Source organism: Muntiacus reevesi, chromosome 6 (genome assembly GCF_963930625.1).
Source record: "Muntiacus reevesi chromosome 6, mMunRee1.1, whole genome shotgun sequence".
In the NCBI taxonomy this organism is placed as follows: domain Eukaryota; kingdom Metazoa; phylum Chordata; class Mammalia; order Artiodactyla; family Cervidae; genus Muntiacus; species Muntiacus reevesi.
Window position 1 is genome coordinate 83512426 of NC_089254.1, and position 20703 is coordinate 83533128.

Here is a 20703-nt window from a genome sequence, read left to right on the forward strand (position 1 = left end):
AAATGTATTACCAAGCACTTTCAACAGTACAGTGGGATAGCATTCAGCTTAAAAAGGAATGAGGAGGCTCTCTATCTGCTAATGTCAAAGAAGTCTAAAATCAAGTGTTTTGTTTAGGCTTTATTTTGACTTCTCTCTGATTATAATGAGGGAGACTCAATCTTACCCATTTCTGATTACATTTTAGAAAGAATTCCCGGAGATAGTTAAACTAATCAAAAGTTTCTCAAGCATCTGATGGGAATGGAACTCTAAAATACACAAATATAAAAGCCATAAGTGACTGGCCGACTAAGTTCAAGGACATAATAATCTCATTAAGAAAAGGGAACCCGAGGAAACCATTACCAAGCCATGTACATCAAATATAAAGTGATATATAGAGCTATCAATTTTTAAGCTATTTGCTTATTCTAAATGTTGAGCAGCAGTTCTATTGTTATTATAATTTAAAATTATAGAATGAAATCTAATACTGGGAAAGGATTTTGTCAAAGTGAACACTCATATTAATATTATCCCTTTTGTTTCTATCAGAGGACTAAACATATAAAGTTACTTCTTCCTTTATCTTTATTACTAATCTTAAGAACTTGGAAAATGTTTAATGTAACTGAATGTTCGTTTATGCACTTGACACTTTGTTCCTCTCTGCGAGCCCAAGAACCATCAGTTTTTCATTTCGAGTACCACTTTTATTGTGGAAACTTAGAACAGAGTACTCTGTTCTGTGTCTGGAAAGTAGAAGTCTCAGATCATTATTTAGACCAGTTACTGCATTTTAAAATACACTTATTTATTTATTCCGCTGTGTCAGGTCTTAGCTATGACACATTGGATCTTTGCCGCAGAATGCTGGATCTTTCATTGCACTGGAAATTCTCTCCACTTGTGTTGGCGTGGTCTCCAGAGAGAGTGGGCTCAGTAGTTGCAATGCACAGGCCTAGTTGCCCTGCAGCATGTGGGATCTTAGTTCCCCAACCAGAGATTGAACTCATGTCCCCTGCATTGGAAGGCGAATTCCTAACCACTGGACCACCAGGGAAGACCTCCTCCACTTATTACATTTTGTTCTATTCAGATACTGAAAGAAAGAAATTTTCTGCAATCAATTTTTTTAACCCCCAAATAACTTAAAATTCTTTTGTCTAGACAATATATATATACAGTAAATATATTTCTAATCATCTAATGATTGCACTGTGTTTGTACACCTAACTGTAATAGGGTGCTACACTTTTCACCTAGGAGCATTTGTCGATTTTAATTTGCCTATATTCTAGCAATCCATATTTCCCTCTGGATTTAAGAAATCTGCTCTTATTCTCTTTTTAAAAAATATTAGTTTATTTTTCCCTCTGGAGGCAGATAGTTCAAGGCTCTGCTCTACGAAGAAGAGAGGGACAAGAGTTGTCAGACTCACTGCTTCTCAAGATGCTGAATGACTTTGTAGCTATCACATCTTAAATTCTTGCTGACCTCAGTCATGGTAGTTTATTTATTTGTGTGTTCGGCAGCCTTTGTGTGTTCAGTTGCTTCAGCTGTGTCCAACTCTGTGCGACCATATGGACTGTAGCCTGCCAGGCTCTTCGGTCCATGGGATTCTCCAAGGCGAGAATACTGGAGTGGGTTGCCATGCCCTCTTCCAAGGGGTCTTCCCTACCCAGGGATCAAACCCATGGCAACTCCTGTATTTTCTGCATTACAGATGGATTCTTTATTGCTGAGTCATCCAGGAAGCCTAACCTTTGATTATGAGTTTATATTTTGTTAAACTTAGTGTGTGGGAATTCTAAGTGTCAAAATTTGGGTTGCTTTCCTTCAGAAAGAATTTTTAAAGTTATAACATTTTAATGGAGATATAACTCATGTATTACATAAATTTAAAGTGTATGATTTAATGGTTTTTAGTTTATTCACAGAGTTATGTTTTCATCACTTATCATATTTTGGAACATTGGACTGATGCTGAAGCTGAAGCTTCAATACTTTGGTCACCTGATGTGAAGAACTGACTCGCTGGAAAAAACCCTGATGCTGGGAAAGATTGAAGGCAGGAGGAGAAGGGGATGACAGAGGATGAGATGGTTGGATGGCATTACCGACTCGATGGACATGAGTTTGAGCAAACTCCAGGAGCTGGTGATGAACAGGAAAGCCTGGCATGCTGCAGTCCATGGGGTCGCAGTCGGACATGACTGAGTGACTGAACTGATCCTGATATCACCCCCAGCAAAAAATTCCAAGCCCATTAGCAGTTACTATCTATTTGTACCCAATCCCCAGCCTCCTTAGGGAATCACTTATCTGCATAAACACACTTGGGCATATGTGGGATTGACGTTTGAGAGGGGACACTAGGCCTAATTGGGTAATGTGTTCTGCTATACAGCTGTTTGTCACTAACAAAGTTGTAAGTCTTTCAATGCTCTCTACTTAATACCTTACAAGATCAAATTTTTCTCCACAAGGAAATGAAGACATTTACTTAGTGGACCCTACACATCCTTCAGAAAAAAAAAAAAATCTGTGATACTAATTAAAGTCAGTATCAGGGACTATTTCCTAGTTACTCCAAAAATATAGCAAGGATGTCCTTTATGAGGGATAGTGCAGGACCAAATTCCATGTACCTTAACTGAGACCAAGCATCTTCTTTTCAATCCAGTACCTCTTTTCGTAAACTCTCAAGATCAACATCTACAGTGATTTATTTGACCTTCAACTTATTGAGAACTGATTTTCCTAATAACTTTGTCACCATCAGGCCTGACTGTGGAAATCCAAAAAGAGGTGAAGAAGAGGAGGAAATGCATTAGACATGATTAATCATTAGTGGCTAAAGCAGGATGGACTAAATTGTCCTGAGTGGGTGGATTCCTTCTGTCATCTCATTTAATAATCACAAGTAAGTACTAAGATATATCCACATTGAAATTAAATGCTGGGTTTGAACTTCTCTAATTCTATCCTTTCATTGGCTCTTGGCCCACCCAATGTTAACAGACGCTTGGCAGATTCCCCCAGGGTCCCTTCTGTTGTCTGTTGTGTATCCCTTCCCCCAGATTCACTGTGCTTCCCTCCTCCCTCTCTCCCATCCGTGTGGTTTTGCTTCCTGCAGCCGGTACATGGATCCCTGATACGGTCAGGCTAATGCTGCCTCCTGCAGGACTTTACGTGAAGCTGCACCCTTTCTTAGCTTCATGCCCTTTCCTCTGTGGCTTTCATTCTCTAAGAGTTTTTTTTTTTTTTTTTCCTGAAAAACCTTCCCTCAAATCACTTGTACATGAAACCTCAACCTTGGGTCTGCTACGGGGGAATACCGACTGAATCTCATTTACTCTCCAAATATTTAGGAAAAAAAAAAAACCACATGAAAAAAGAAGCTCACCTTTTGCATGGAAACAATACCATAGACAAGTCAAAACAAATTGAAAAAACACATTTGGGACATGTGACAAAACACTCATTTCCCTGATATATAAGAGCTCTTGAAAGTCGAAAGTCACTCAGTTGTGTACGACTCTTGTGACCCCATGGACTGTATAGTCCATGGAATTCTCCAGGCCAGAATACTGGAGTGACTGAGTAGCCTTTCCCTTCTCCAGGGGATCTTACCAACCCAGGGACTGAACCCAGGTTTCTCACATTGCGGGCAGATTCTTTACCAGCTGAGCCACAAGGGAAGCCCAGGAATACTGGAGTAGCCTATTCCTTCTCCAGGAGATCTTCCTGACCTAGGAATTGAACCTGCATTGAGGCGATAAGAGCTCTCTAGCAAATCAATTCAAAACAACTCAAGCCTAACATGGGAAAAGGAGATGGACCAAAAATTAAAGCAAAGAAAAGATTCATAGCTCAATTTCTCAAAATAAAATAAATTATTATTAAATGAGATATCATTTTTACATTATTCAGATTGGCAAAGGCTCTGCAAAGCCTAATAATACAGTGTAGTTTGGGTATGGGGAATAAGCACTAATTTTTGGAAGAAGTGTTAACTGGTACAATCTCTTTAGGAGTCGGCTTTATATATCATACACTGTAAAATAAATAAGAATTGTCTTATCAACTCTGACTGCCCTTTCTCATTTTTCTCTTTGAATTCTGTAACAACATTTGCTGCATTCTGAATGTTTGTGCCCATCAATCTTCATATGCTGAACTCCTAATGCCTTTTGTGATGATATTAGGATGCAGGCCTTTTGGAGGTATTTAGATCATGAAGGATGGGTGCCTTTATAAAGAAGGCTCGAAGAGTTTGCAAGACTCTTTCCTCCAAGTGAGGACTGCAAGCCCTCATCTGATCGTGCTGGAACCTTGATCTGAGGCCTGCCAACCTGCAGAACTGTGAGAAATACAGTTGTGCTATTCATGAGCTACCCAGTCTGTGGTATTTTGTTACAGCAGGTCAAATGGATTAAGTCAGCATTTATCAGTCTGAAAATACTTGTTTACTGTTTTTCTTATTGATTGTTTTTTCCTATTAGAATGCAAACTCCAGAAAAATAGATCCTGGCCTATGTGGTATCCTCCATGTCTGTGCTTGGCATGTGATGAATGCCTCACTTTAAATAGATGAATCGTTAAGTAGTTGGCACTTGTAGTGTGGTTTGAGATGCCCCAGTGATTCCAGAACACTTTCTCTACAGCCCCCTGCAGTATTTGAAATTCTCATTTAGGCAGTCAATGAACACACAGAGAGAGCCTATTAAACTATTCCTTCATGAAAATACAACAGAAGTAAATTAGCTAAGGAACTGGAGCAGGAAAGGAGTAAACTTGAACTGAGATGAGATGAGATCAGAATCATGCAGATTTTAACTGATGGCAAACAGTAGATGACAGATCTTGGGGGGAGGGTGGGGAGCCTCACTTGGGTTGTGGAGATTATCCAACCCAAGTAGGGCAAAAGATGTCTTAAGATGGTACAGAAGAGAAACCAGATTCCAAACCAAAGCAGATGGAAGACTACAGTGTCCACCAGAATGCTCTGAACAGGAAAGTGAAGGCGAGGGCACGGAGGAAAACTGAATGCATTGGGACAGTTCAAGCAGAGGGAAGCAGCAGATTAGAGCAAGAGCCTAGAGAGAACAGCCGGGCTGAGAGTAGAATCCATTTTCTGGGTGAAGGGGAAGCATTTGAGGTGCCAGTGATTTTAGACTGAAATAAAGGAGACTCCCCACTTTTACCACTAGTAGGATTAAGAAGGGGCAGGGTTGAGATGTGGAGCAGTCTCTGTCCTTCCCTGTATGAGCCTCTGTCGTGGTCCAGATGCTGCCAGGGCCACACTTGATTGCAGACCAGTGCTACAGGAGACAGAGGGCTCCGGACACAGCCCAGGGTCAGCCAAACCACTGGTTGGGCGCTTTGGTCCCAGTCACACCTCTTCAGGCACTTTCTAGAGGTGCTTCTTCAGATTAAAAAAATTTATTCTAAGGGAGAGCTCCTTGGTGGTCCAGTGATTGGGATTTGGTATTTTCACTGCCATGGCCCCAGGTTCAATCCCTGGTCAGGGAACTGAGGTCCCACAAGCTGAGTGGTGTGGCCAACATTTTAAAAATGATAAAGATTTTATTCTATGTCTTTGAAGATAGCCAGAAACATCTCAGACATCACCCCAACCAGTCTTTTGATGAAATGAATCTCTTGAGCTGAAGAATCCACAGGGCGTCATGCAACTGGTTTATTTTCTTCACCTGACCTTCTGCACTACGACTCTCCAGGACTTTGCCAATGGACTAAGAATGGTTCTGAAATCTGAATCCAAGGGACTCAGTCGAAATTTGCTCAGCCTGAGGTTAAAAGAAGTTGAGAGACATCTGTTGAGTGACAACCAACTTCATAAGGTTGTTATTAGTATTAAAGGTGTTAATATGTGTAGAGTGTCTGAGAGAGAAGGAAGGAAGAAAGAGGGAGGGACTAAAAAAGAAGAAAAGTTAAAATATTAATGAGTTCAGCTCCTCTCAGGTTTGGGGCTAAGACAAGACTTGAGCTAGTATACTTTTCCCTTTCCCTTGTGGTGCTTTATACCCCAAAGGTGTGTAGGCTTAGTACTGATGGCCCAAACTTGTCCATTCTCCATGGCATATTTTTCTGAGAAAGTTATAGAACAAGGCTTCTGGGATTTGGTGCTTTCACTGCCATGGTCCCAGGTTCAATTCCTGGTCAGGGAACTGAGATCCCACAAAGAGAGTGGTGTGGCCAAAATTTTAAAAATGAAAATTTTATTCTATGTCTTTGAAGATAGAACAAGGCTTCAATATATAACTTTAATTAATCACTATTGGCAAAGTTAGAAGGTCACAACATTAACCAGGAGATGAAAGACCTCCACAAAGATTAATAATTCAACTCACTTCTCCTTTTAGGTAAAGTGTTGATCTCTTAGTTTAAAGGACTTCGTGTTCTCACTTCCTGGGTCCCAGGATGTGGAAAGTTAATAAATATAAATAGAGCATTTCCATTTTCTGAATCAAGACTGAATAAACTAACTTAAAACATAAGACATAATTGCCATACTAACACTCCTAATCATTTGGAGTAAATACACACACACACACACACACACACACACACACACACACACAAACACACAAATAGCTGAGTGAAAAAAATTAATAAAAGAACTAACAATTCTGTAAAAGTTATCTAAACCAAAAACAGGCAGATAATAGTTTAGGGGCAAGAGAACTGCACTAGGGTCTAACTAAATTCATACCTCTGAAGATATTTAGACAGTTTTAATTCCTTTTTCAAGTGAGGTTAATTCTAATAGCCATATGATGGCTAAATATACAAACAGAAAGATGTCCATCATCTATATACTTAGATAATTAAAATATTCAAGCACCCATTCAGGAAAATGTCCTATGTTTGTCTCATATTTTCGTCTCTATGATAGTGGCTCATTTAATAGAGAGCATTGGGCAGAGCTTGAACATGAGAATTAGCTAGAACTGGATTTTCTAGCTTTAGGATGGGTGGGCCAGTTATCCAATCTTTTTCTAATGCTTCTTTCTTCATTTGGGAAATGAGGATAATTCCTATACCAGGGCATTACTAAAATATTTAAATACCATAATTAACTGTTTACTGGAAGTCCTTAGATAATTTCATGATAGATGGTTGTCTGATTTTTAGAGATTTGGTTGAAATCGCTTCCCTGTGAACACATTCTCTTTAATTTTGATGAAACTCTTGCTATTCTCATGTTAACACTTAAAATTTAATGTTTCACACTTGATTGATGGCAGTTTAGGCCATCAATAAATACTACTTATATCTTGGGTTTTTTAAAAACTATTATATGTTAAGCATTAAAATCAAGTAAGCCATAAAAATGAATAAAAACAATTTTCTTTGTCCAAACATTCATTAAGGAGCTAAAGTATTAAATAGATGCAACCTTGGGAGACCCACTGCCTTATGATTATGTTGACAAGTGACCACATGCCTTTGAAATTTCTTTTTAAGCCTTTGAAGTTATCTTATTATCCATCTATTCTGACTTTTTGTTGCTGTTGTTGCAAGAACCGTAGGTCTTCTGAAGCTCTTATCCCCATCCCTCAAACTCACAGTTGATCCATCCCCCAATCTCAAACTAGGTCCAAACTCTTCAAAAATTCTAATCCTGCTTTAGAATGGTAGGTGGAGCAGCCTACCATCCTTATGAATATTTCTGGCTATTTCTGTGGCTGATTTCCCTGTCTTCTCAGACTTCTGAATTCCCTGTACCTTCTCCCAGTTGGTGGAACCTCAAGGACACTCCCATCCTGTCATAAACTCGCCAGATTCTTAGTCGCCTGTCACAATAGCTCTGTGTTCCTAATTCTCTGGTCTCAGGTGGGAATCATAGGGGACTCCGTTTACCTCTGTTCTTGGTGAGGAGACAGACAGAATTGACTGCTGTGTTCATCCACAAGGGTAAATGTGCTCAGCTTTTTATGGATAGTGGAGAGGGGCAGAGATGACAGGGACTGTTCAAGCACCTTTGTAATGCCACTAGAAGGCTGACATCATGGTTGGTTTTTCTTTTTGATAGCACCTGTCACATGTTTTGATATATATTTGATGTGCTAGGTGTATTATTTATTTTGATAACAGCAATAATAATGGCTATTAATGATGACTCCTATTGTGTAGTTGTAATAAACTAACTAATAAACCTGTTAACAGCCAAAGTAGGTTTGATGCTGAGAAATACTCCTGTTAACTATTGTTGCTTTGGTTTTTGGTAACTACTCTTCCTTCTTTTTTGTGAAATAGAAGCCTGTTTGGCCATACTAATATTTGAAAACCTAACACTGTAAGAAGATCTGGAATCTATACTAATAATTTATTCTGCTACTAATTGTTTTAAAATGTTACTTACTTATATGCCACTTGCTTGTTCCATAATCCAATTTAAAAGACGGAAAAGAAGTCATATTTGACAGGTCAGAAAAACAGTCCAGTCAGACTTGGTAGACTTTTCCACCAGTTGCAAGGAGGCAAATAAACAAATAAAAAAGAGAGGAAGACATATTAATGCAACACACAGCACACACTAAGGCTTGAGTCGGTCTGGTGTGCTGATAAAGCCCATGGAGAACTCAGAATCCATGGACACCTCATGTAGGCGCCCTCTCAGGGCACATATTTCAGTGATAAACTGAGGCACAGTGCCACCATTAGATCTGGCTTCTCTGTACTGTGACTGTGCTTAGTATTTCATTTCCACCAGGACAACTGCCCCTGGCTCACACATTTACATTAAAAACTTGGGGCGAGAGGGAGTGGTTTCCTAGGGAAGTTTTAATGTCAGCAGGTCTGTGAATCATTAAATGGTCTTTGGGTTTACATTTCTTTCAAATTCTTATTTCCTTTCATATAGAAGAGGGTGTAGACAAGAGATGATTTTATTAATAATGACAACAGGAACAGCTTCCATTTATTTGGTATGTACTATGTGTCTGGTGTAATAGTGGAAAAGGAACTTTATCCTCTTAGGTTCTGTAACTGGGACCTGTGAATTCAACTGGCAAAAAATCAGAACAGGAGAAAAGCATACAAACTTTATTGAACATTTTTACATGCACATGTAAGCTTCCATAACAAAAACGGAGACCCAAAGGAGAAGTTAAGATCAAGAGTTTACAGATCTTTTCAACAGAGAATGATAAATTATGAAGGAGTGACAAGACAAAGAGAAAGAGCTTTGATGAGCAGTAAATTGTGACTAGGAAATATCTGAGGGAAACTACTGGAAGATAAGGGTCATTTTCATAGGTCTGTGCAGATCCATTTTGGCATCAACTATCTTCCTCTGGTGATAAGATGCTCCCCGCTTCCTGGTACAGAGTACACATTTCACATGGAAAATCTTCAGGAAGAAAGGGGGAAGTTGGAGAGACTGTATTTGCTGTTGCTGCATCACCTTCAGCTCAAAATAATCACAATAATATGGGAAAGTGGCACCTTTGGGGGTAGCATGCTCTGAACGCTTCATGGGCTTTGTGTTAAGCGGTCAGTGCACTTAACCTAATGAAAATTTCACGACAGACCTGTGAGAGTGCTGCTATTAATACCCACATTTTTTAAGTTAAAAAAAAAATTAAAGACAAGAAAAACTACAATGTAGTGAAGTTAAATAGTTTGGGCAAAGTCACATTGCTCCTAAGTTGAGAAGCCAGATTCTAGGCCTGCTGGTCCTCACATAGAAAATGAAGTTGCTTAGTCCAGTAGTTTATTCATTTACAGATATGAAGGAGCCCCAAGATAGCTCTGAATTCTGTTGTGGTTGCTGAAGAGGTTAAAGAGAATTAATAACTTACCCAAGGCCACATAATTAGAAAACAGCTGCAGTGAGGATGCAGTATACAGGTGTGTCAGACTGAAAGCTTTCAAGTATCAAAGTGGTTTGATCCATTCCACAGTAAAAAATATATCTTACGCTGTGACCCAGTGCATGCATGTATAATATATACAGAAAAGGTTTGTAAATTCATACTCATGCTTACTGTATGGGGGTGTAGTACTTTCTGTGTTTCCTATTCTGCCCCATTGTATTCAATCTTATTGCATCCCACTCTATTATTGTCTATGTCACTTATTTTCTTTAAATGCTCATTCCAACCAATTAAATCAATTCCACTGATAGTTTGTGACCTAAAGTTTGGGGGGGAAAGGTTAGGGATAAGCCTACTCAGCATCACTTTCTTAGATATTCATGTTTACAGTTACCCTGCATTTGTGCCTAAAATGCACAGACTGCTTAGGTGATTTAGTTTCTGCTCTGAGATGCTCTCTCTGTGAGTAGGTTTTGACCAGCGACGATCTCAGTGCAGAGATTAGCTATGCTCTTATGGAAGCACTGAGTGAGCTCTTGTATTTCCTCCAACTGATAGTCTGTGATCTTCGTTGAGGCAAACCATCAGCAGTCTCACAATCTACAGGTGGAGAGAAAAGAGAAATTGTAAATGCAATTTTTTGAATTTTTTTACTGAATTTTTTTTTTACTGAAAAAAAAAGAAGGATTTTTTTACTTTTGCTGAATTTCTACAATTTTAAGTGAATTTTGCTAGGTATGACTCTTCCTTTTTCATTGACCACATTCTTTAAAGGAGACTTAGATTACTGCTGGAGAAGGCAATGGCACCCCACTCCAGTGCTCTTGCCTGGGAAATCCCATGGACGGAGGAGCCTGGTAGGCTGCAGTCCATGGGGTCGCTAGGAGTCAGACATGACTGAGCGACTTCCCTTTCACTTTTCACTTTCATGCGTTGGAGAAGGAAATGGCAACCCACTCCAGTGTTCCTGCCTGGGGAATCCCAGGGATGGGGGAGCCTGGTGGGCTGCCATCTATGGGGTCGCACAGAGTCGGACACGACTGAAGTGACTTAGCAGCAGCAGCAGCATATTACTGTAGTCAATCTCGAAGGAAATCAATGCTGAATACTCTTTGGAAGGACTGATGCTGAAGCAGAAGCTCCAGTGCTTTGGCCACATGATGTGAACATCTGACTGAGTTGGAAAAGACCCTGATGTTGGGAAAGACTGATGGCAGAAGGAGGAGAGGGCAACAGAGGATGAGATGGTTGGATGGCATCACCGATTCAATGGACATGAACTTGGGCAAACTCCAGGAGGTGGTGAGGGACAGGGAAGCCTGGCATGCTGCAGTCCATGGGGTCACGAAGAGTCTGACATGACTTGGAGACTGAACAACAATAGATTACTGCTATTACCCTCAAAATTCTCTGTACTAACAGTCTCAGTAGCTATGGTAAACATTCCTTTGGTGTTATTGGACTAGGAATTCACAATTCTTAATTTTTTCTAGAGATATCTTTAATCTAACTACATATATTGGCTTTTATGGGCTCCTATAAGTCAAAAGGAAATGGCAACCCACTCCAGTACCCTTGCCTGGAGAATCCCATGGATAGAGGAACCTGGAGGGCTATAGTCCGTGGCGTCACAAGAGTCGGACATGACTTAGCCACTAAACACCACATAAGTTAAAAACAATTCTCTCTAAACTAGTTACAGCTATCTTTCTTACAGTTTGGAGGTAAATTCAAATGAACCATGATAAGCAAGATTTAATAATATAGGTAAGACAGAGGAAATAACACTACACTTCAGATATACAGAGCTTCTAGTGAAGAATATTTCGTAGGTATCATTTCACACATCATTCCTGCCAACACTGGGAGTAGTATTACCAGTGTATGTGTATATAAATATATATATATACACATATATATCATATACTATATATATATACATATAAATTATATTTATTTGGCTGCCTTGGGTCTTAGTTGAAGCTTGTAGACTTAATTGCTGCTCAGCATGTGGAATTTTAGTTCTCCAACCAGGGACTGAGCTCACGTCTACTGCATTGCAAGGTGGATTCTTAGCTACTGGACCACCAAGGAAGTTCCATATCAATGTATTTTTAAAGAGTTGAGTGATACCTAAAAATTGAATCATTTAAACTATATTGAATCATTTAAACTATCTAGTCATTGGATAATAAAGATATAAATGGAAACAAATACTCAATCTTTTTCTGGATCTAGATGCCTTAATCTTTGAAGTCACCAGCCTTCACCCATTGACAAGTAGAAGACTTGGTTAAAACAGAAAAAAATGTTAAAGTAAATGTAAGAAGTAGAGAGAAAAAAGTCTTTCTAAAGGAAAACACCAATAAATATTTCTACTGCTGATCTGTGTGCTGTATTCTAATCTTGGACTATATCACATCACTAACTAGAGATAATAGTGGCAATTTGGAGCATTTCTGAGAGAGTAAGATTACATTTAAAGGTCCTGCTAATTGTAACCTCTAAGATACATTTTACTTTCCATATAACAAGATAAAATGTAGCTACTGTTACTTAAAAATGATAATTTGTCACATCCTTAACTCTATATCTTGTTAATGTTTAATATATGACAAATTGAGTTTTTTAATTTATCTTTTAATTGGAGGATAATTGCTTTACAATGTTGTGTTGGTCTCTGCCACACAATAAGCAAATCAGCCATAATTACACATATATCATCTCTCTCTTGAGCCTCCCTTTCTTCCCTCCATCCCATCTCTCTAGGTCACCACAGAGAGTCAGGTTGGGCTCCTTGCATTACACAACAACTCACCAGCTATCCATCTTACACCCGATAGCGTATATATGTTGATGCTACTTTCTCCATACACCCCACTCTCTCCTTCCCCCACTGTGTCCACAAGTCCATTCTCAACATCTGCGTCTCCATTCCTTCCCTGCAAATAGTTTCATAAATGTCATTTTTCTAATTTCCATATATATGAACAATATTTGTTTTTCTCTGACTTACTCCATTTGGAATATGCTCTAGGTTCATCCATTTCATTAGAACTGACTCAAATTCATTCTTTGTAAGGATGAGTAATATTTCACTGTATATATATATCTTCTTTATTCATTCATCTGTCGATGGACACCTAGTGTGCCTCCATGCCCTAGCTATTGTAAACAGTACTGCTGTGAACACTGGGATACATATGTTTTTTTCAATTATGGTTTTCTCAGGCTTATATGCCAAGTAGTGGGATTGCTGTGTCATCAGTTAACTTCAGTTCAGTCTTGTCCGACTCTTTGCGACCCCATGGACTGCAGCATACCAGGCTTCCCTGTCCATCACCAACTCCTGGAGCTTGCTCAACTCATGTCCATCTGTCAGTGATGCAATCCAACCATCTCATCCTCTGCCTTCCCCTTCTCCTCCTGCTTTCAATCTTTCCCAACTTCAGGGTCTTTTCCAATGAGTCAGTTCTTCACATCAGGTGGCCAAAGTATTGGAGCTTCAGCTTCAGCATCAGTCTTTTCAATGAATATTCAGGACTGATTTCCTTTAGGACTGACTGGTTTGATCTCCTTGCAGTCCAAGAGACTCTCAAGAGTCTTTTCCAACACCAGAACTAAAAAGCATCAATTCTTCAGCACTCAACTTTCTTATGGCCCAACTCTCACATCCATACATGACTCCTGGAAAAACCATAGCTTTGACTAGACAGATTTTTGTCTGTAAAACAATGTCTCTGCTTTTTAATACGCTGTCTAGGTTTCTCATAGCTTTTCTTCCAAGGAGTAAGCGTCTTTTAATTTCATGGCTGCAATCACCATCTGCAGTGATTTTGGAGCCAAGAAAATAAAGTCTGTCACTATTTCCATTGTTTCCCCATCTATTTGCCATGAAATAATGGTACTGGATGCCATGATCTTACTTTTCTGAATGTTGAGTTTTAAGACAGCTTTTTCACTCTCCTCTTTCACTTTCATCAAGAGGCTCTTAGCTCCTCTTTGCTTTCTGCCATAAGGGTGGTGTCATCTGCATATCTGAGGTTATTGATATTTCTCCCAGCAATCTTGATTGCAGCTTGTGCTTCATCCAGCCTGACATTCTGCATGATGTACTCTGCATAAAGTTAAATAAGCAAGGTGGCAATATACAGTCTTGACCTACTCCTATCCCAAGTATTTTTTTAAGGAATCTCCACACTGTTTCCCATAGTGGCTGCAGATAAACTGAATATTATCCAATAGAGAACTTGCCTTTGGGAGAATGTGCTGTGCTGGTCTACTCTAGGTGACTCCCATGGCCTGTAGCCCACCAGGCTCCTCTGTCCATGGGGATTCTCCAGGCTTGGAGATTACCAGAGTGGATTGCCATGGGAACTTCCCATGGCAAGTGGATTCTTCCAGGGGATCTTCCCAACCCAGGGGTCGAACCCAAGTCTCCTGCACTGCAGGCGAATTCTTTACTGACTGAGCCACCAGGGAAGCCAGGGAGAATGGTAGGACAATAAAACTGATGCAGTGAAACTTAGGGAAAGGAAAAAAATAATCTGATAAAAGGATTAACAGATAGATTCACTTATTCACCCACTCAATTAAGTACTTAGGGACCTCCTACTACATGACAGGCACAGTACTGGAAATTGGAACATAATAGTGAATTTACAGTCTGTGAGGGAGGCAGACATTTCAAATTTGAACAGAAATTGTGGTTGGTGTTAAGAAATAAGTACAACTTTTCTGACCACTTTGATACACTTAAAATAGCCTTGGTGGCGATCAGAGATTAACACTTCGATAGTCAGATCTGTTGCTAGTTGGAAAGGCTGCACAGTGGGAACAGTCATATAGAGGTATATCCCTAGGCTTGTAATAGAGATTTTTAAAATCTAAGAATGATTAACATGAGAGGTACACAGCAGGATCTCACTGGAATAAGACATACAGAATTCCCATATAGAATTAATTCTGTCTGTGAGAACCTGTAACTCCCCAAACTTCTCCTTCAAAGGAACAGGAACTTTCATGCACACTGAAAAATTTGAGTTTTATTTTTGTTTACATCTTGGCTGAAAAGCTGGCCTAGACTGGATTATCATACATTCCTGCTGAGAAGTCATCTAGTTGCTTGAGACTTCCGCCATGGTTTTGCTTTCACAAAAGCAAAGCATGGTTATGCATTCTTACGGTAGACTGAAGAATGTGGCTTTTAGGGTGATAAATGTTAAACCACTTAAAATTCTGACAACATTTTTGAACCAGTCCTCTATTCTAAGAAGAAAAATTCAGTCTGCATCCTGGGTGCTCCATGTAGAAGCCTGATATCTCTGTAGGGTTCAGATATCTTAAACAGACATGATGAAAACATTTGTTTGTTGTATTGTCTTCTGAAGCTGTGCTCATCTTTTTCTTTAACAGTATTTATTTTCACCCTTAGTAAATGCGCTCATGTACATTTAATGCCATTAGGTCCATCTTGTTTTTGGAAAAACAGAATTTATGAATAGACAGGTGTTTTCTGTTTATGATAGACTATATCACTATAGTGATATTTGGACCTATGCTATAATCCCATATGTAGAAGGTTTAGTAACTGGGACTTTGATGATTCAGAGAAATAAAACCCAAAAGTCATTTGACTCATCAAGGGAGGAGAAACAATGCTTATGGCTAATAGGAGGCCAAGTGCAAACTCATAGCCCATGTTATATCTATTTCACTGTTGTGAATTTCATTGTGGAAAGCACTGGTAAGATTGGAGGTGTTCATTATTCTTCCTGAACTTGAACTTGACTGGTATTGTCCAGAAGGGGAAACTATTCCTTGCTACCCTTCTTGAGTTTTTGTGCATGGACAGCTAATAAAATTGACACAAGATAGATTTCCAGGAGAAAAATTAATTTCATGTACACCAGAGATCATAAAATGATGCTTAGTGATCAAAAGTGGGCAGCTTTTATATCTTTTATATAAAGAATAAATTTGTGAGCATTGGATAGGATAAAGTTTAGGTTTGGAGCCATAATTAATAAGAAAATTAAGGAAAAGTTTAGACATGGGTAGTAAATTATCAGAGAAGGAACAGGGTTTGTGTATATGGGCTTCTCAACCCTGAAATGAATTATCCCTGGTGAAAAAGATGTCTCTATTAGCAGCCCTCACAGGGGAGATTTATCTCCTGTATTCAGGGAGACAAAGAAGGATCAAAGTGCATATATGTGCTGTTTTCCAAGTAACTTTAATTAGAAATAATCAATATGCAGCTTTGGCATCTTTGGGGGCAGGCTGTGTGCCCTGAACTCCAACCTGCTAAGCCCGCTTTGCCCATCAGTATCAGCCAGCTGAGCCGTTGGAACCACAGAAGAACCAGCCCTGGTCCCAGATTTACATGATGGAATGTTGGTGGGATGACTGCAAGTCAGGAGTCATGGCGCCCAGCCTGGGGTCTGACAGGAGCTATTGTGCTTCTAATTAGCTTTAGGATTTAGGGACTCTTCATGGCTCTATTCCAATGTTCAATTACTTCATTTCAGTCATATCTGGGTGTGTCAGGAAGTCATGCTTGGCTATAGAAGACATACTTGTTTTCTGAGTAATGTTTGAATTCTGGCTTATGGATGCTACACTTCTTTTTTATTCTATTTGAACACCTTCATTTTAAAGTGTCACCACAAACCATGATTTTGAGTTTACTGAAATTCCAGGTACATCAAAGTCATTTATTTCATTAATTGGTTAACTCACTCTGCATTCACAAACAGGGGGCTGACAGATTCTCCACTGGACCCTACGTGTCAGGCTCACTGAGATCTCTTTTCACCATTGCCTCAAACACTGGGCTTCTTCTGTAGCCTTTCTGGTAGAGTCCAATTCTAGCAGGAGCCTTCTGAAGGCAGCTTACCGGGAATCCCCCATCCTCCTCCTCTGATCCCCTGGACGTGTAGCAGCTTCTTCATCTGCCACCATCCCCACGTGACCTCTGACCACCTGGCCTGCATTCAGCAAGAATCCTGTCAGGTGACTTTAGCCAGACCCTCCCCTCACCCCTGATGTTTCCTTTAGTAATTTTGTACCCATTCACCACCCTCAGCTCTCTGTTCCTCGGTTATAAATTCTTAGAGTCCTTCTGTATTCAAAAATTGAGCCCAGTTGTATACGGAAGTCTCTTTTCCCCTATTGCAGTAGTTTGTCTTCATAAAATTTTCTTTTACTGCTTTAATTACTGTCTTGTTCTGGTTTTTGATAGTTCTCTGGCTTCTGGATGATACATTTTGGTTCTTGTTTAAACATCTTCATTTTAAAGTGCTACAATAAGCCATGATTTTGAGCTTATTGAAATTCAAAGTATGTCGTCCATTCCTTTAATAACTAATTCCCGTGTGTATCTATTGTGTATCAACTAGTGGCTTAGAAAGTTGACAATAACCTAATCCTACAGTTAAAGGCATATTATGTACTTCTTTTACAAGGCCTCTGGATTCTGCAAAGGTATTCTGGACACAGAAAGTCCTTATAAGCACATTCATACTCTTTCCAAAGGGATTTTTGTCTAAGAATAAGATGAAATTGCTTTGTTATTTTCAATTAAACATTGTCCTAGGTATTGACCTACCAAGCATTTTCCAAAGCTGAAATATTTATATCTTTTACAAAGCAACAATATAACTTTGCTTACAGTTTCAATATATAGAATTTTCATGTTTAACGATACTGTGGTTTTCTAGCTTCTTAGCTATATTACTCCCTGATTTTATCATGGAACAATAGGACAAACTTTTATTGCATAAAGTGAGTATGTATAGATTACATCTCTGTGGTCCACTACAGCCATTAAAAGTTAGAGTTTCAGAACTCCTTTTGAAGAACTTTGTTATTTACTTGGCTCTTCTTTTTCTCCTCTCCCTTCCCATTTTAAGGAGCAGAATTCAGAAAATTAATGTTTCCCTTTAGCTAACAAATATCAAATATAGCTATACATTTTGAAAATGTGAAATTTAATTCTTTTTACTAATTTTGTAAGGAGAGATTACCTTTTCAGTGAATGCTGTACTTCCTTGAAATGGGTGCCTTGAGTCCACTCTTAATCTATATTACACTACAGAAATTTGTCACTATTTAACAAATCACATCAAAATTACTGCAAATGAGAATTTGCTCTATCATTGCATCCTTAAACTCATTTCAAATGCTAATAGAAAAATTCATAGCATTCTTATGTTAATTTACCATCATTGCTAACCCTCTTGGTTAGGAGGCACTTGAGTTTCCAGGATTCAAACACACACATACATATTCAAACATATACACACATGTACAGGCACACACAAAAAAGCCCCTTTCCCCCCATCATACAATAACATCTCAAAAGATTTAAGTCTTTCTTTAACTGACTGGGCAAAGAGCTGCCTTTTCTCACCCAGTAGGTTAAACACTATAGAGCTAACAGATTGAAACAGTTTCTAACCTACTGACTTCTTAGAGGAAAACTTTTAAAGGTGCTTCAAAAATAAGTTGTCTTTTAAAATTGTACTGCATAAGCTTTTAGGGAAAATGAGGTACGGTTTTTGGTGAAAAAAATTAGAAGTTCTGTAATGTGCTGTTTTGAAGACTAACACTCTGGGTTTGGAGGTTGTTTGGCAATTAATTGTGCTTGCTAGGGGCTTCCCAGGTTGGCACTAGGGGAGAAGAACCTGCCTGTCAATGCAGGAGACATGAGATGTTTGATCCCTGGGTCGGGAAGATCCCCTGGAGAACAAAATGGTTACCCACTCCAGTATTCTTGTCTGGAGAATCCCATGGACAGAGGAGCCTGGAGGGCTACAGTCCATAGCATTGCAGAGAGCTGGACACGACTGAAGCAACTTACCTTGCAGGGGATAGACAGATTAAGAATTAGCAATTTCTTTAGCCTTGAGGGTCTCCAGTCTGTGCAAATTTAATCTGTGGGAGATACTGACAAACCTGAGACAAAGTAGGAGAAGGAATGAATAATAAAGAATACTGGTGATGATAGTAATAAAGGGAAAAGAGTCGATGGAATGCAGCCACAAAGGTCATTAACTTCTCTTACTGAATCAAGTTTATTCTCTATTTCTGGCCACATTACTTATAAAATATCATGACTTATTCTTATTAACAAGAATTGCTTATGACAATGAAGATCCCAGCCAGTCCACATATGCTCTTTGCTACTCATAAAGTTCTGGACTTAGGCTAGTTCCTTTAACTGGGTCTCAGAAGTGAACGTTGAGAACCTCGAAGTTTCTGCTCTAAATGTAATCCATTTAATTCTCTGACTATAGTCAGAAACCTCTGATCTGTGATTTCTCAATCTTGCCTTTGTATTTGAGACCTAAAAATGTTCCTGTTTCTTTTCTCTCACCTATGTATTAACACAGCAGTCTCTCAACTATCTGTCTATTTGCTTGGAGAAATTAAATTCCTGTAGATCTCTTCCTAGGGCTTCCCCAGTGGGTCAGCAGTAAAGAATCTACCTGCAATTCAGGAGACGTGCGTTCGATCCTTGGGTCGGGAAGATTGCCTGGAGAAGGGAATGGCTACCCACTCTAGTATTCTTGCTTGGAGAATCCCAAGGATGGAGGAGTCTGGCCAGCTACAGTCTGAGGGTAGCAAAGAGTTTGATGCAACTGAGCACACACAGAGAGAGCTATTCCCACTGAAACTCAAACCTGCATCAGCTTTAAGCTCAAGTGAGTCTTCCTGGCCTCATGGGCTTTTGCCTCTGGTCATTGCCTTGGCTCACACAGACACCAAACATCTTGCTGTGTATGAAACAGTGACATTTGAGGTTAGGTTGATGATCATCAGGTGGCCCAAAGGATAGTGTTTTACTTAAACTCTGAAGACTTCAAGAAGGTTTTATTCCACAGAATGAGTCTGAAAGATGCAGTTTCTGGTTCTGGCTCTGTCACTGGTTTGTTATAATTAGGTCAGTTTGAGTAAAAGAGTTACATTATGATGCATACAAACATGCTAATTTTTAATCTTGAAGATGAAACTGGTTTGAGAAAAGAAACTTGTAGAAACTACAACCCTTTTTACCTTTGGTGATTAGAACGAGTTTTCTAGGGTTGCTGAAACAAATTGCAATTAACTTAGTGGCTTAAAACTACAGAAATTTATGATTTAGTTCTGAAGGTCAGAAGTTCTAAATCAGAGTGTCAGCAGGGTTGTGTTCCCTTTCAAGACGCCAGAAAAGAATCTTTCCTTGTCTTACCTCGCTTCTGTTGGCTCAGGGCATCCTTGGCATCCCTTGGTTTGTAGCTGTGCTACTTCAGTCTCTGTCTTCATAGTCACATGGCCTTCTTCCCTACCTCTCGGTATCCTTTACTCTTCCTATGTGGGTACCAGTCACTGAATTTAGGGCCTCCCCTAATTCCAAGGTGATATCATCTTGTATCTTTAACTATTTATATTTGCAAAGACTCTGTTTCCAAATAAGGTCATATTCTTATGAGGTTTGAGGTGGAATTGCATTTAGGAGGGCACTGTTCAACCCATTAGAGTAACTATCCTCCTTTAAATGTCACAGCTTTGTTACTTTTTAAAGTTTAAATTCACAATTAAGGATGGATGTGTCCATTCTTTTTTGACAATTTCTGTAAGTAGAGATCTTCCCATTAGGCTCATTCTTCCCCAAGCTTTTCTTATATAAAATGATCATGTGGAAATTAGGTTTGAACATTATTTCAACAAGTTTAACCTAATCCTTTCTTCATTCCATGTAGTTGTCTCACTAGCTGCCATTCAGGTGTTTGTATTGGTAGTTTAAAGGAGTAAGTGTTTCCTCCAATGCTACTTTAGGTGAAGATTTTCTAGGTCCTAAGTAAAAGTTTATAAGGGCTTAAACTGTGAC

At 39.2% G+C, this 20703-nt stretch overlaps 1 protein-coding gene, 1 long non-coding RNA gene and 1 other non-coding gene across 4 annotated transcripts in view; 1 reads left to right on the forward strand and 2 right to left on the reverse strand.

Moving 5' to 3' along the window:
* LOC136171112 (uncharacterized) overlaps window positions 1–20703 on the reverse strand; it is a 1397893-nt gene that overhangs the window by 428433 nt on the left and 948757 nt on the right. The gene's annotated exons all lie outside the window — the stretch shown is intronic.
* On the forward strand, window positions 5448–5520 carry TRNAE-UUC (transfer RNA glutamic acid (anticodon UUC)). The gene has a single exon. It is a non-coding gene; the product is annotated as a tRNA-Glu (tRNA).
* The window catches only part of LOC136170803 (uncharacterized), a 30783-nt gene continuing 19122 nt past the window's right edge, over window positions 9043–20703 (reverse strand). Inside the window, exon 2 of the mRNA XM_065939291.1 lies at window positions 9043–10430. Within this exon, the coding sequence (XP_065795363.1) occupies window positions 10336–10430 (95 nt within the window). The 3' untranslated portion in view covers window positions 9043–10335. The remainder of the gene's footprint in view (window positions 10431–20703) is intronic.